The following is a 16,914-nucleotide window of genomic DNA, read 5'->3' as shown; positions in this document are numbered from 1 at the left end:
GCATCCGCTCTCCCCATTCCAGTATCCCCTCTCCCCATCCCAGTATCCCCATTCCCCATCCCAGTATCCCCATTCCCCATTCCAGTATCCCCATTCCCCATCCCAGTATCCCCATTCCCCATCCCAGTATCCCCTCTCCCCATTCCAGTATCCCCATTCCCCATCCCAGTATCCCATTGTTCCTCATCCCAGCATCAGTGCCTTCCATGGCACACTGTGGCAATAAAGCAGACTCAGTGTTTAAAGCAGAAAAGCCCCTTCTTTACTCACAAAACTCATTTTTCACAGACTTTGTGTTCCATTCCAATTGGCAGCAGTTTCCTTGCTGCACTCATTGGTTAGTAAATGACATTTTACCTTTCCATCAAATCCCTCTCTTCTTGGATTGTTTACATATTTTGTTCACTGATTCTCACAGGACAAATTTCTTGTTATTACAAGTGCAGCCTGTTTTCCCTACTAGAATAGGTTGTTTGGTTAACTTATGAGAACTTACAAGCTAGCTGCACTGAGGAGTATCAGGCCAGCTGGTAATTCAGGCCTGATTTTAGGTAATTTAGCTGGCAATTCAGCCTGATTTTCTAAGGCCTTTCTTTTATCTCTACTTGTCTGCATCAGCACACCAAGAAACTCCCGTATGGGTGGCAGAGGAGGAGGAAGCTCAGCAACATCCACAGCTCCAAGGTGGCAGCTCAGCTTTGCTGCAGGAACATTTGCCCAGGCTCCAGCACACTCGTGGCCAAGGAGGCCCAGCTGAAATGCAGCATTTTGCAGCAAAAAAGAGCCTTTGGTTCCCCAGGGGAAGTCGTGAGTGCTGAGAGGGGAACAGCAAAGCCACTTCCCCCCCGGCTCTGTGATCCCACCAGCCTTTCCCAGGAAAGTTTTGGCTGGCAGAGATGCTGGGTCACCAGGGAGCACAAACACTTGAAATGTTGCTTTATAGTAGAGAGGGAGGAAATGGATTTATCTGGAGGCACAGATCTACAGCTGACCTACATCTCGCCACACCTGAAAGCTGCAGCCAGCAGAGATGCTGAAGGGGGGTACTTGTCCTCTTTAGGGTTAAATCTGCTCCCTAAAAACCTTCACCCACCATCAAACAACAATTTTTACACCTCAGGATGGCAGTTTTATGGGTTCAGCTGTATTTAGCCAAATAAACAGACCCACAGCCCAGAATGGAATAATGGAATTTATTGGTAATTGCACAGCAAAATCAGCAGTAAACGTGGAGCACATCTGTAAAAGGAGAATATTAGACTGATACAGAAAGAAAGCAGCTTTTTAGGGATTGAGTGAATGAATTCCACTGCTGTCTGCTATTCATTGTGCACAAGGCTGGTGAAAGAGGAAATGCCCTTCACCAAGGGGAAGTAATTGCTTCACAATTAACCATTTCCCTAAACCAGGTCCTAGAAGAAGTGAGGAAGAAAACAACTACTGCAAACAGAACATTTCTTTGGGCAGTGCTTGAGTCCATGGCTGAGGTAGATGGGGTTGTGTGTCCCCAGAAACAGAGTCCCCATTTGCATTTCTGATTTCAAAAAAGAAGAAAGAAAAAAAAAATTGTTTTCTATGAATTGTGCTTCGCTTCTACAGGTAGAAGGAGCAGTACCCAGTGGTGCAGCTGAATAAAAAAATACTTCAAAAGCAGTAGGTTCTCTTCAGTCCAGCACAGAGGATGCCAGGTATCACTTCATCAAACTGCTGTGAGTCAGTATGTTCCAAAAAAACCTGAGAACGAACCTTGGCAGTGCCCAGAGAGCTGGGGCAGCCTTTACTTCAAAAAGTTGGATTTCCAGGGCTCAGGAAAAGAGGGATGTCACCAAAACAATCAAAAAATCAAACCAATGAACCAAAGCAGCTTGCAGGAAAACCAAGGCACATTGGCACTGTGGGCACTGAGGCTTCTCTGGGCCCCACAGATCCGAGGGCAAGAGATTTCCTTTTCCCCAATAAATTAGAAAGATTTTTAGGAAATCATCATTTTGTATTTAAATGGAAGGGAATTATCCCATCAGCATTATTATTCCAAACCACTGAGAGCAGAGCACGTCCTTCAGTCTGCACTGGTTACCCAGCAGCCTCTGGAAGGGTCTAACCATGATTTTCAGTGCTGTAATTTTGGTCTTTTTCCACAGCTTTGGTCAGTAGGGATCTTCCTCATCCGTGTCCTAAACGGGGAACAAGGAGAGAAACTGAAATTATGTGTGAAGAAATGAACCAAGCTATGAGTTCAGCCAAAGGCTGAGCCTGGCTGGGCTTCTGAAATGCTTCCCAAAAATCCTGCTGTGCTTGAGCAGGCCAGAGGACTTGGAAAACCACTGCTATAAACATAAATATAAATATGTTAAAATAAAAATAAGAATAAGTAAAATAAGTAAAAATAAAAATAAAGATTAAAATATAAATATAAAATATAAATATGGATATAAGCAGAAGCACTAAATCTGTTTGACTTCTCCCAGACACAACCACCATGCTATAACCTGCATGAAATGTGTTTTAAGAGAAGCAGCAGCTAAAGATGAACCAGAAAGTGCAGCACAGCCCTGCAGAGACAGCCCTGAGCAGCACCAATTATTGGTTTTCAGCCACATTTAGAAGCCCCACAGGCTTCTAAACCACAGCAGGACTTGGTGTCCCACAGGCAGCTCTGCAGCTCTGAGCTGGGAGCTCACCCAAGACCTCAGCTCTGCAAGGCCAATCTCACTGACACCCAGACATTGCAGTCTAAAGAGATTTTCCCTTGGCTTTGCAATTTTAATTGTCTGCTCCCATATGAAGCATGAAAAAGCACATTAGGGAAACCTCAAACACGCAGAATTGTTAAAGTGAGAGGGCAGCATTCTCAGAGACCTGATCGGATAAATATTTCAGAGATAAATGTTTCAGTATCAGACAGCAAAGGGTCAAACCTGGCAGAGCACTGCCATGAAAGCAGCAGGATTTTATCATTCCAATTCCACTCCTCCCGAGGGATGAGAGGACAGTTTTCAACGTTTAACATCTCCCACGTCCCGACAGCATTTCCTCACCAAGCTGGGGCTCCATCCTTCCCCATCTCCTCCTGGCACCTCCCTGATTACAGAACATCACCTGGAGCAGCCCTCCCACCTCCCAGGGTAGCCCAGCCTCTGGCCCAAGGCGTTTCCTGCCTCTCCAAACCCTCGTTCCCAGCCCAGCAACTCAGTGCCTGCCGTGTCTAATGCAGAACTGTAAATATTTTATGTACAACTTACATAATTGCCTGTTTTTCATCCTGTATCTAATAGAAACCATCAGCACACGCCTGTCTGCAGGCTTGGGCATTTAGGACAGTTTAAAATCACTGGCATTAGGAGAGTGGATCAAACAACACATATTTAAACCCTCCTTAACTCACGTCCCGAGCGTGTGCAGGAGAGGCGAAGGTGCCCCAGAGGGAAATGTGCTCTGCAGGACACAGAGGGAATGAAAGCCCTCTCGAATTGGGCATTACTCTGGAATGCGGCTCCCATTCCAGAGAGCAGGACTCACACAGAACGAGGGCAGCAGGTGGCAAAACCACTCGGGGGCTGGAGCGCAGGCACCTGATTACCAGGAGCTGGAGCTGGGCTGGCCAGGGCAGCAGCAGGATTAGAAGGCAGCCGGCACTGCAGAGAGCCCCACAAACAAAAAGCACAAACAAACAAACAAACGGCGAGGGTTTAGCAGCGCTCTGCTGGAGGGAAAGGGAGGCGAAAGGAGGAAGATCTCCAGCAGCCCTGCAGAGACACAGAGAGGGCTGAGGGGTCACTGCCTGCCTTCCCCAGCACAGCCCTGCCAGCCCCAAACTGCTCCTGCAGAGCCCCCAGAGAACCCCACGGCAGCTGCCGCTTCAACCCCGATTTGTCATCTCCAAGTGACAGCTTTGATTCCATCGGGCCCAGAAAGATCAGTTTGATGGATGTCAGGACAGCTTCCCCAGCAGCACAGGCAGCAGCTCTCACTGCGAGGAGCCTCTGGGACAGCCCTGGACAGCCACAGGTGTTGGGACACTGTACCTGCTGCTCTCAGCACCTCCCTGGAGCACCCAGGTTGGCAAAACCGCTGTGGAAACAGCAACTTCCACTTACCAGGCAGTTCAGGCACCACTCCTTGAGCTTCCCCCCGCAGCCAGCCCTGTCTGGGTGCTCAGGCCTGCAGGAAAAGCACAGCATCAGGCTGGACTTTCCCCCCAGACACCCCAGTGCCACCCCTGGACTGTGAATTCTGGTGGTACCACACGGAACTGAAGGTCTTTCATGGTGAGGAAAAGCCTTTAAGTCAGCACAGCAAAGCCAAAAGGACTGAAAGCTGCCAGATGCCTCATTTTGAAGGTGAAATGAAAGCAAAAAATGAAAACAAAAGTTGCTTTTTGACTGGCAAATCTTATACCACCAATCAAATCATTAATAGACTGCAGTAAAACAAAAATCATTTTGCAAGGAATTGAGCAGAAGGGAGTTCAGTCTCCAAGGCCCTTTCAGCACCTGGCAGCCCTGCTCAGGCCACCACAGGCGACATTATTGGGTTTGTTTTGCTGTTATGGGGATTCACCCCAAAATGCAGCACACAAAGCTCACACATGCAAAACATCCTGCTGCCTCAGGCTCAAATAAACCTCATTACAGAAGTGAAATATGCCTGAGCCCAGCGTGCCTCAGCTCCATGGCACTCCTCACACGAATGGCAGCACGCAGGGGATGTGCAGCTCTTGCTCTGTGCTCCAGCTCGGGGATTTCCAGGGCTTTCTGCCTGCTGGGTGAGCAGCAGATCCCAGTGCCTGAGCTGCACTGAAGGACAGTGGGGAAATCATCCCTCGTGCCTGAGCCAACACCCCAAAGTGGAAATACAGGCTCCAGCCTGCAGCCAGGACTTACTCATCAGACACTTCAATGGAGGATTTCTTGTAGCCACATTTTCCTTTCTCCTTCAGCACCCGGAATTTCCTCCCCATCCTCACCAGCAGCAGAACGACCACGAGGGCAGAAGGGAGAAACACCAGGATGGAGAGCAGAGCTGCTGAGCTCAGCTGGAAGGCCAGGCCTGGAACACAGCGAGGCACGGCCTGGCTGAGCCCTGGGACAAACACCAGCCAGGGCACAGCCTGGTGGCCCTTCCATGTGGGACACGGGGCTGGCGGGCTGGGAACAGCCTGTGCCCATGTCTGCAGGGCTCCTGTCCCCATGTCTGTGGGGCTCCTGACCCCAAACCTGTGGTCCCCACACCCGTGGGGCTCCTGACCCCAAACCTGCAGTCCCCATATCTGTGGAGCTCCTGTCCCCAAACCTGTGGTGTCCAAACCTGTGGGGCTCCTGTCCCCACACCTGCAGTCCCCAAACCTGCAGTCCCCAAATCTGTGGGGCTCCTGTCCCCAGACCTGTGATGCCCAAACCCACAGGGGTCCTGTCCCCAAACCTGAGGTCCCCAAACCTCTGGGGCTCCTATCCCCAAATCTCTGGGGCTCCTGTCCCCAAATCTGTGGGGCTCCTGTCCCCAAAGCCATGGGGCTCCTGTTCCTGGACCCGTGGGGTTCCTGTCCCCAAACCTGAGGTCCCCAAACCCGTGGGGCTCCTGTCCCCAAACCCGTGGGGCTCCTGTCCCCAAAGCTGAGGTCCCCAAAGCCGTGGGGCTCCTGTCCCCAGGCCCAGCCCAGGCTCAGGTCTCAGGAGCTGCAGAGGAAGGCACGGCACAGTTCAATCAGCACGCTGAGCTGGGAATTTGGGGCAGGGCTGGCACGCAGGGCAGATGAGGAAATTGGTGCTGACAATCAGCGCTTGTGATGTGGGGATTATTTTTAGGCCAGCGTTTCCTCAATGTTTAACTTGTTCTGCCACAATTTGCGGAGGCTGAGACTCCTGAACAAAGGGACACTTTTGATTTCTGCTGTCACCACAGCTCCCCCCATCCCTTCCTGCCCCAGATCAATTCAGCAGCTCTCAAAGCACTGAGCTCAGAGAGCGGGGCTGGGGCAGCCCCTGCTGAAACTCCAGCGTGGAAGTGCAGGGAGCGTTTCCCATGTGATGCTTGGAATTCCAGGGTCCCACAAAGCAACTTTTGTCACAGGGGCGAGGCCAAAGCGAGGGCAGGGAGCCTTACCCCGCTCTGTCACCAGCAGCACGGTCTGGGGAATGTTGTGATAAACATCTGGAGGGTTCTTCACGCTGCAGATGAATGTCCCGTTGTCGCTGAGCTCCGGGCTTTGGATGGCGATGGAGGCATCACCGTTAGCAACGTTCCCAACCCAGATTATCCTGTCCTTGAACCTCCCCCCTGTTGTGGGGTGTGGGACGGACCGATAGTGAAAAATCTGCAAGGAGGGAAAGGCGGTGATTGTGGCAACAAAACGCTCATCCAAGGAAGAAGAGTGAACTGCTTCTGCATTGCAAAAATAGAGGAATTTTGCATTGGAAAAGTAAAGGAGTAATGTCACATTAAGAAGTCAGGAAGAATATTTCCTACATGAAGAGAAATAAGGCCACCAACTGAATCTTTACAGTCATCCTGTGCAGTGCACAGTGCAGCACTTGTGACAACCCCCTAAATTTATCTACTTTATCATTATGATGCCGTTTTGTATTTACCTGGAATGTTTTTTTCCCCCCCAGAGAACACTAAAGGAATTTTACAGGGGAAAGAAGGCAACAATGAGAGTCCCAAACCGCAAAGTGAGGTAGCAGCCCAGCAAAGCAAAGAGAAAATTCTGACTTTGGCCCTGTTCCACCTACTGTCTCCATCTGGCCCCCAGTGAGGGGCCGGTAGGTCCAGTCCACCAGCAGGCTCTCGGTGATGGGGGAGCTGGATCTGAAGGAGCATTTCAGCAGCGCTTGCTCGCCCACAAAAGCTCGGACTTTAGGACTGACTTTAATTTCCAGGGAAAGAGCATTGCAGACGCCTGATGGAACGGGCACAAAAGGCAGGGATTCATTTTGTGCTATGTGTGAGGTGCCCAATTGTCCCAAAAATACCAACACTGCAGGTCAGCCAGAATTCAGGGACTAAAGCACAGCAGTGACTCCCTCCCCAGCACTGAAATTTGCAGCAAAGCAGAAATCTTCCCTGCCCTATTCTCAGTGAGACTGGAACCGGCCCCAGATGAGGCAGCGGGGCAGCAGCACCAGGGGTGCTCGGATTTGGAGCCAAGGAGCTGAGCAATGGAATCAGCTGGGTCTCTGATGAGTTACCAGGTCCCGGCTTTTGGGACGTGGAGCAGTTCTGCCCTGCGGTTCCGGCCGCAGCGCCCCAATTTCACACGCACCGGGTCAAAAGTCTCCCCACAGCTCCACAAACTTTCAGTTCTCGTTCCCAGGGTGCGCGGCCGCCTCTGCCCCGTTCGACCCCGGCCGTTCCCGAGTCTCCCTCTGCCCCGGGACATCCGCCGCTCCGGGCAGACCCTTCCCGAGCCTCCCACCGCCCCGGGACGGCTCTTCCAGAGCTTCCCGGCTCCCCCAGAGTACCGGGACCGCCCCGGGACGGCTCTTCCCGAGTTTCTCTGCTCCTCCAGAGTACCGGGACCGCCCCGGGACGGCTCTTCCCGAGCTTCTCTGCTCCTCCAGAGTACCGGGACCGCCCCGGGACGGCTCTTCCCGAGTTTCTCTGCTCCTCCAGAGTACCGGGACCGCCCTTCCAGAGCCCCCCACCGCCCCCGGAGCCGCATCCCGAGCGCTCCCGGCCCGGTTCCAGCGCGGGACCCCCCGGGCACCGCCGCTCCCGTCCCGGGCACCGCCGCTCCCGTCCCGTCCATCCCATCCCGTCCCGTCCCAGCCCGGAGCCCCCGATACCGAGCAGCAGCAGAGCCCCCCGCGGGAGGAGGAGGAGGAGGAGGCGGCCGCCGGGCCCCGCCGCCCCTGGGCGCCGCATCCCGGCCGGGCTCAGCCCCGGAACATGGCGCTCACCTGGCGCAGGTGAGGGCGGGGCAGCCCCGAAATGGCCGCGGCGCCTGGGTAGCTCTGGGTACACCTGGGTGGGAACATCTGGGAACACCTGGGTGGAACTCCTGGATACACCTGGGAACACCTGGATACACCTGGGAACACCTGGGAGGGAACACCTGGATACACCTGGGTACACCTGTGAACACCTGGGTGGGAACACCTGGGTGGGAACACCTGGAAATATCTGAGTACACTTGGGTACATCTGGATACCCTTGGGTACACCTGGGTACACCTGGGAATACCTGGGAACACCATAGCACACCTGGGTACACCTGGGCACACCTGGGTGGCCCTGCTGGGAAAGGTCTGGCGCAGCCACCGTGTTTGTCCCCAAATCCCCGGGCGGCTCCTGTCACTGTCACCGCCAGCCCGCTCGCTGAGCTTTGGCTTTTCTGGGTGCCAGACAATGAGGAATGTGTCAGGATTACATTATTAAGTCAGGATGTTCCTCACTGCGAGATCTTTGTAGATTTTCCAGCACAATCCATCGGCAAAATCAAAGAGACCTAATCAGAGGAACAGAACAGCCACATCCCTCAGCCAAGGACACCCTGGAACTGACAAGTTTTAGGGATGTAATAAATCAAGATGTTGATGTGTGTCTGTGTGTCTGTTGCTAACTGGGCTACACACGAGGTTTATATATCCTAGAGCTGAACTATCTTGGTTAAAATACCAAAAATCACACATACAGGTCATAAAGAGCCTGGCCAGGTGAAGAGGCTGCCCCTGAGCAGGGGTAGAAGTTGGCTGGGGTGACATAACTTCTATGGGAGTTAATAACCCATCATAAGAGAGGGGCTGGACTTGGAGAGTTGCTAACTCTGAATTCTGTGCACAGAAAATGCTGGTAAAAGTCCAGTGGATGTGCTGGACTTGTGGGACACCACTAAGCACTCACCCAGGCTTGGGCTCCTCTGAAAGTATTTCATTCTCCCTCAAGTATTTCATTATTGGTTTGTTGCACACGGAGTAACAAATCCGATTTTGGGGACAAACAGTGCAAATCTGCTCATCTGAGGTGTCAGGGGCCCCCAGGTCACAGCCCACTCCACACTAGCCCAGCTCTCAGCAAGGTGCCTTTATTTACAACACAGGTGAGTGCAAATGAAAACAGCCAGGGAAGAGCCAGGGAACGCTGGCACTTCTCAGGTTATAAAGCCATAAAGACACTCTACAAACAAACAGGCCAATGCTGTGATTTGGGGCTGGGTAAATACTGTAACAGGATCCCTTTGGGGCTGGTCAGACACCCTTAGAACTCCGTGGGTTCCAGTTTTGGGGAACAGGGGGAGCACTGGGATAGTGGGAATGGGAACAGGGAGGAGCACTGGGGTAGCGACAGGAGTGGGACTGGGAGCAGAGTGGAGCTGCTGAACCCAGGCAGAAAACTCTCCTCAGTCCCCAGATTCTCCCAAAGCTGCCAGAGAAGGACGTCCAAAGCACCCTGGCTGGTGAATGCCATCCCTGGTAACAACCAGCACACCTTGCCCAGCTCCAACTCTGTCCATCTAATGTAGAAAAGGAATTCCAAGGATGTTTGTTGTACCAGCTGAGACCTCACTGCTCAGTCTTCCTTCTCAGGGTGCCAGGGAGAGTCTCAAGGAATAAAACCAGGGCAGGTTTAAAACAAAGGCACGTTGTGGTTTCCAAGGTGCAGGAGTGCATCTGCTCAAACACCTCCCAGCCCTCTGTCCAGTCAGTCTTGGCACTTCCAGAGAAGCTCCCATTCCACAGGTGAGAAGATGAAGGAAAAGTTCTTTGTTCATGGGGCAGTATCCTCCTGCTCTGCTTCACTGAAGGGAATTCACAGCTCATGTAAAGTCACCCTCTTTCCATGCAAGACTTTCAGGTTGAGCAGAGCCCCATGCCAGCAGCGTGGGGCGTCTGTAATCCAGCTTTGTTCTAACACCCCAAATTACAAGCTTTCACCAGCTGCTTTGGAAGCACCTGAGAAGAAAGATTGTAAGAAAAGCAAACATCCATTACTCAGGGTTATTGTCAAAAGGCAAAATAATAGAGGCAACTGCTGACCTCAGAAACTGTGGGTAAAATTTGTGCTGACATGTTTAAGCAAAGACAATGAATATGGAGACAGTGCCAGACTTCCTGATGCAATTTTAAGACAATAAAGGTTAAAGTAATCAAAAAGCAGATTTCAAACTGACAAAAGGGAAGCAATTCATTCCTCTTCATCTACAAAGCAGGAATGCCATGGAAAGCAGCAACAATGGCTTTCCTACAAATGCTCCTCAACACCAGGGTGGAGGAATCTCTTGTACATTAAGAGGCTGTGATTGTTCAGGGATTGTTCAGCTGTCTCTGAAGGATCTTCAACAGCAAAGTGTGACTGTGGCCTCAGTTCTGACTGTGAACAGCAGGGAAGTACCCGAGGGAATGTCTTGGAGAGTCCACAGGAGCACTGAGACATTAATTAGAGAAGGTTTGGATGTGTACCTGCATTGTGCACACCAGCAAAGACCTTTAATCTTCCAATGGAATGGATTCCTTTTTTTCCCCCATCTTCAGGCTCTCCTTTTCTTTACTGTTATAAAAATGGGAGGGAAAAAAAGAGAAAAAAAGCCCAAATGAGTGTCAGGCAGAGCAGCAGGATGTCCTGAGTCACACACAGCACACCCAAGGTGACATGGTGAATGTGCCACACGAGTGGTGATCACAGCTCAGGGGACAGGGTGGTCATCTCCCCTCCACCACCACGGCAGCTGCATCCCTCTGAGTGATAAGCCACTGAGAAGGGCAAGAGCCAGATGGGGACTCCAGAGCTGGTCCATCCTGGGGCTCTGTTCTGCCTGCACGCAGCCAATTATCCCTAATTGGGTTGGCAGTTTTGCGTTGTGGATGCCCCATGCAGCGTCCAAGCCAAGAATTCAGGAAGGCCATGGGCATAAACTGGCCAAGAATTCAGAAGGACTATGGAGATAAACTGGCCAAGAATTCAGGAAGGCCATGGGGATAAACTGGCCAGGAAATCAGAAAGGCCATAGGAATAAACTGGCCAATAATTCAGGAAGGCCATGGAGATAAACTGGCCAAAAATTCAGAAGGGCTGTAGAGATAAACTGGCCAGGAATCCAGAAAGGCCATGGGGATAAACTGGCCAGGAATCCAGAAAGGCCATGGGGATAAACTGGCCAGGAATCCAGAAAGGCCATGGGGATAAACTGGCCAGGAATCCAGAAAGGCCATGGGAATAAACTGGCCAGGAATCCAGAAAGGCCATGAGGATAAACTGGCCAGGAATCCAGAAAGGCCATGAGGATAAACTGGCCAGGAATCCAGAAAGGCCATGGGGATAAACTGGCCAGGAATCCAGAAAGGCCATGAGGATAAACTGGCCAGGAATCCAGAAAGGCCATGGGAATAAACTGGCCAGGAATCCAGAAAGGCCATGAGGATAAACTGGCCAGGAATCCAGAAAGGCCATGGGGATAAACTGGCCAGGAATCCAGAAAGGCCATGAGGATAAACTGGCCAGGAATCCAGAAAGGCCATGGGGATAAACTGGCCAGGCTGTCCCAGGAGCCCCCCTGCCCTCCCTCACCGCTCGGTGTCCGCCGCCTCCGTCCTCCTGTCTCGCGCCTTCCTGCGGTGCTGCCGGCAGATGATCACGGCTGTCACCACGATGATCATCAGCCCAGAGGCAGAGCCGATGGCCACGGCCAGGAAATGGATCTCTGAGAAGCTCACTGCGTGGGGAGAGACAGGGGAATGGAGCAGAGGGACGCACGGGGGGAACGAGGCTGGGACGCTGTGTGTGTGAATAAAACCTTTCCTCGGGCTCCTCCTCCCCCCTCATGCTTTCTGCTTGTGAGAAACGCCAATCACTTGTTTATAAAAGTTTAAAAGTTTAATAGTGATAAAATGGTTATAAAAATAGTAATATAATTGGAGTAATAAAATTTTGGACAATATGAGACAATAGAAATAAAGACTTATGGACAGTCTGGGTACCTCTTTCTGGGCAAAATAGGCCCGAAAAAGGACCCACGTTAACAGAGGATTAACTCTTAAAAACAACAGCCTGTTGCATATTCATACACCTCATCCATGGTGCAGAAATTCCATTCAAGCACAGGATTCTGGCTGGGCAGTGTCAGCTTCTTCCTCTGAATCCTGACAGCTCTTCAGGCTGAGCAAGGCAGGCAGAAGTTCATTTCTTCTGATAAGGGAGCAATAAATTCTCTTTCTCTGAAAGATTCAGGTGTCCTGTGGCTGCTATCTCAGTGTGAGTACCTCATTCCTCTCTTTAAAAAAGTATCTTACACAGCATAGCTTCTATTGTAACATTATAAACCTAAAACTATATACAACCTAAAACTTATAACCTAATAATACCTAATAACCTTATAACCTTATAACATTAACTTATAACCTAAAACTATCTTTAACACACTACTTAAGAGAATTAATACAACATCACTTTCTAACACAACACATATAATATTCATTTTAATATTTGCAAAAAGCCAATCATAAGATACGCGACTTACAACCCCCTTTCACAACTTACAACCCCTTTTCACAACTTACAACCCCTTTTCTCCCACGATTTTCCCTCTGCTTAAACCCACACAGCCTCTGGGGGGTTTTTGGCCTCTCACCTTTCTGCACAACCCGGAGCCGCACCTCCCCGATGGTGCCATAGACATCTGGCCAGTTTGTCACCTGGCAGGTGAAGGTCCCGTTGTCACTGGGCTTCAGGTTCCAGACCATGATGGAAACGTCGTGGCGCTCGATGTTCCCATCCCAGGTGACTCGGTCCTTAAACCTTCCCGAGGGGGGCTGGTAAGGCTCCTTCAGGAAGTAAAACACCTGCAAAAGTCACAGGTAGTAAAATATCTGTGAAAGTCACGGGAGCATCCAATGGCCTGGGCTGGAAGGGACCTGGGAGATTCCTGAAGTCTCATCAGGTGCAGGATGTCACCCAAGAGAGTGACATCTCTTAGGTGACATCCTGCACCTAATGGGACTTCAGGTTTCAGCCATGGTGTCAGCAGGTCCAGCTTTGTAAAGCCACAAATATTTTAACCTGACCACTCAAAACTAAACATGAGAGTGTTTTTTAGGCAGGGTCTATAAACAGGACTTGGATTAATCACTGCGAGTGACGAAGGCCCAGATGTACCTGTGGGTTTGGGGTGTGTCTGTACCCACTCACTGCTCACCTAGTGCTGGGTTTTGGGGTGAGAGGAGCCCCTGGAGGGGACCATGGAGATCTCACTCACTGCTCATCCAGAGCTGAGTTTTGGGGTGAGAGGAGCCCCTGGAAGGGAGCACGGGGGTCTCACTCACTTCTCACCCACAGCTGGGTTTTGGGGTGAGGGGAGCCCCTGCAAATGGAGCACAGGGGTCTCGCTCACTGCTCACCCAGCTCTGAGTTTTGGGGTGAGAGGAACCCCTAGAAGGGAGCACAGGGGTCTCACTCACCGGCTCGTGGGCGCTCAGGTCCTCGGGCTGGAAGTTCCAGCTCACTGACAGCTGCTGGCTCACGGGGCTGCTGCTGGAGAAGGTGCATTTCAGCCGCTGGTTGGTCCCGTTCACGGCCACCACCTCCTTGGCAGTGTGAACTTCCACTGCTGCCGCCAGCCACAGCGCTGCAGGGCAAACACAGGGGGAAATCGCTGTCAGGAGTGAGCTCATCCCTGCTCTTATCGCCTTTAGATCCCCGGGAGCCTTATCTGTGCTGGCAAGGGATCGCCTGAGCGGCTCAGGCATTCCAAGGGGGGTGATCCTGCCGATTTATGCAGAAAACCCCATTCAAACTGGACCGAACCCACCCAATAATTGCTATTTCCCATGCCAGAACTTCCCTTTCTACACTTTCTACTCACTTTCCTCCCTTTCTACTCTTTCTCCTCAGCCTCGTGCACACCACGGTGAAACTGCTCTTACTGGTGTATCCAGAGCCAGTTTTAGAGGCTTTATAGCCCAGCTGGGCAACTGCCGGCAAATTCAGTCAGGTCTAGAGGAAACCCTCAAGGTAAACGTGGATTTGTTTTTCCAAGAAACATCCCCACAATCACCATGGCTGCTGCTTTAAAAAAAAGTGAGCATCGAGCGAGTGATGCTCCCCTGGAAGAGGGAAAACCAGCAAGAGGGAGAGCAAGGAAAGGAGAGGAGGAGAGTGAAAAATAAGAAAAAGGAATGGTTTGCTAGTGAAGGAAATAGAAAATATTAATATCCTCTCACATTAGGAAGATAACCCAGTGTGATTCAAGCAAAAAAAAAGCTTACATAGGGCTGTAAAATACAGGTTCAAAATAAAGATGTATTTGGAAGTAATTCATGACTAAACACTTCCTTCCAAATAATTCCTTATCTCAAAGGGGAAAAGACTTGAATGCCAAGGCACTGAAAGCATTCCCACGTGAGAAACCTCATTGGCAGAGATCACGTTACTCATACATGGATTCGGTGCCAAATCTTTTCATTTTTAACTCCTTGAAAAGAACTAAGCGAAGAACAAGAGTAAGATACTTATTTTCAAGCCAGATTACATCCATGTGCTAATGCATTTGGGAAAGGAGGATGTGTTATTATTAAAATCCAGTTGTTTTGATATAAACCAGTGAAAATTCAGATGAGTTTCTTGTCAGTCTGGAACCTTTGCTGTGTAAAGGATCTGAGGCCGGAGCTCCTGGACAATCCCTGACTGTTTAGGAGCAAAGGTAGCAAAAAAAAAAAAAAAAAGAAAGAAGAAAGGGTGGGAGTAAAGTTCAGATTCCTGGCAGGAGAGAAAAGGACGTTGAAAGCGGAGCCGAGGAGGAAATCAGTGGAGGAGATCGGCGCTCTTCCTCCCGAATACGCCCAGACCTGTTGGGGAAGAAACCCAACCGCTTCGTGCCACTTCCAGCCAAGCCCGAGCAGGAAGAATCGCAGCAAGGACGGGGGGAAAACCTCGGCCTTGGGGACAATTTCAGCGATCGGAAGAGGGGAGGGAGGGCAGCACGGCCGGGTTTCCTTCCTTACCTCGGAGCTGCGCCCCAAGGACGAGCGCAGCGCCCAGCCAGGTGCGCATCGGGGACACAAATCCGGGCTGCAAAGGCAAATCCGCTTGGGGGAAAAGATGAGTTTCTCGAAGTCCTCGCAGCACAAAGGGGCAGATTCCTTGCCCCCAGCCCGGCCTGCTGGCTGGGGAAGGTGAGCGCTCCCCAGCCCGAGTCAGGGCGCGCTCCTTGCCGAGCTGTGCCCAGCCCCTCCTCGCTGGCTCCTGCCGTAAATCAGCGATTCCCAAGGTAAGATTAATTTCTTCTCCCTCCCATATTCCCCTGCTCTTTGGTGTTGCAATCATTCCTCCCCCCAGCCGCCACCCGAAACCACTCCCCTTTTGTGGGAGGTAAAAGAAGATTTGCCTGGAGGTGTTCATAGGTGGCTCGAAGAAATGAGAGCCATTTGCTCGGCAAAAAAAAAAACAAACCTGCAAACGATCCTAAAAAGAGCAGCCCAAAACTGACAATCCGTGGCCGCAGTGTGGGCCCTCACCCAGGGGATGGAAACGTCCCACCAACCACAGACACCCACCCTAAAGTGATTTGAACGTTCCTTGGTTGTAGCCAAGGATTGGGAGCTTGGTGCTGGGGAGGTTCTGGGAAAAATCAGGTGGGAAATGGGTCCAGCCCGGCCATTTTCCAGCAAGTGAGAAAATCCGTGGGACACAAAATATTCCGCAGCCGGCACGTGGCTGTTGTGAGAGTGTGGAATCAGTCAGAGCCTGTGTGTTGGCAAAATGAGGATGTTTACACTCGAGGGCCATAAATCACTGGAGCTTGTGTCTGGTTCACCATCCCGTTCCAGAAGTCATCCCAGGTCACCGCTCCCACTTGTGCCTGGTGCGGATTTCCCTGGCAGGGGTGCAAGGAGAGGGTGCCCCAACCTCGGGGTGTTTGGGGGGCTCCTATCAGAGATTTGGCGATGGAAAAACGGCGCGGAGGCCGTCAGCTCCCTGGGTTGTCCCCAGAAACAGAGCAGGGAATCCCGTGTGCACTAACACAGCCCTGCTAACGCCGCCGGGACACCAAGGGTCTCCATTCTCCTGGAATGATTTGAGGCGCCAAGGGTCTCCATTCTCCTGGAATGATTTGAGGCACCAAGGGTCTCCCTTTTCCTGGAATGATTCGGGGCACCAAGGATCTCCATTCTCCTGGAATGATTTGAGGCACCAAGGGTCTCCATTTTCCTCGAATGATTCGGGGCACCAAGGATCTCCATTCTCCTGGAATGATTTGAGGCACCAAGGGTCTCCATTCTCCTGGAATGATTTGAGGCACCAAGGGTCTCCATTCTCCTGGAATGATTCGGTCCCGCGTTAGTCCTTCATCACTTCACGTCCCCAGACTCCCACTCGGTTACAACTCCAGCATATCGCCTCCTTTTGTTTCCTCCCCGCTGTGAATATTTATCACTCTGGGGCTTTGTTCAGGTTCAGTTTAATGTTTAGCAGCCAATTTGCTGCCACTTCCTCATCCTGATTCCCAGGCACGGGGCTGGGAACAGCCCCTTTTCCTGCAGACTTTTGTTAATCTTTATCTTTTAACAAAACACTTGGACTCCGACTTTTAAGAGAAGACCACGTTCCTGGCACACTCACCGGTAATCTAAATTCTCTGATGTTTCACTTGGAAACATAAATAAGGAAAAGAAAGCCCTGGCGGCCAAAGAGAGCACCCCAATGAAGGAAATAGGGCACACCAGCACCCCCCCTGTCCCTTCAGAGCCTTTACAGGTACTCTGCACTTCATCCTAAAGCAGCCGGGCCAGGAGCCCCCTCTAGCGGGGCCAGGCACGGCCACGGCAGCGCCCGAGCGGGAGAACATCCCAAAAATGCTGCTGGGAGAGGGGCTGAGCGCAGGGGATGTGTTACAGACATGTTTTATGAAATATCCTTTCTTTAGGATTTTTTTCTCTTGAGAAGACTCAAGAGCAAAATGTAAACAATAATTATCTGTTGCCGTAGG

At 51.3% G+C, this 16,914-nt stretch overlaps 2 protein-coding genes across 2 annotated transcripts; both read right to left on the bottom strand.

Moving 5' to 3' along the window:
* Positions 1-2,087: 2,087 nt before the first annotated feature.
* Positions 2,088-7,863, bottom strand: MPZL3 (myelin protein zero like 3). Its single transcript, XM_066564561.1, has 6 exons — positions 7,785-7,863; positions 6,732-6,898; positions 6,103-6,313; positions 4,884-5,049; positions 4,098-4,161; positions 2,088-2,174 (listed from the first exon to the last, which is right to left on the bottom strand). Exons 1-6 carry the CDS (start codon positions 7,861-7,863, stop codon positions 2,148-2,150), a joined length of 714 nt encoding a protein of 237 aa, XP_066420658.1. The 3' UTR covers positions 2,088-2,147.
* Positions 7,864-9,604: 1,741 nt separating this feature from the next.
* On the bottom strand, positions 9,605-14,978 carry LOC136565612 (myelin protein zero-like protein 2). The gene is made up of 6 exons (XM_066564292.1): positions 14,930-14,978; positions 13,388-13,554; positions 12,562-12,772; positions 11,502-11,646; positions 10,397-10,484; positions 9,605-9,889 (listed from the first exon to the last, which is right to left on the bottom strand). The coding sequence occupies exons 1-5, from the start codon at positions 14,976-14,978 to the stop codon at positions 10,424-10,426; spliced, it is 633 nt and encodes a 210-aa protein (XP_066420389.1). The 3' UTR covers positions 9,605-9,889; positions 10,397-10,423.
* Positions 14,979-16,914: the final 1,936 nt, after the last annotated feature.

This window comes from Molothrus aeneus, chromosome 22, assembly GCF_037042795.1.
Source record: "Molothrus aeneus isolate 106 chromosome 22, BPBGC_Maene_1.0, whole genome shotgun sequence".
In the NCBI taxonomy this organism is placed as follows: Eukaryota; Metazoa; Chordata; class Aves; order Passeriformes; family Icteridae; genus Molothrus; species Molothrus aeneus.
This window is presented reverse-complemented; position numbering and strand designations above follow the sequence as displayed.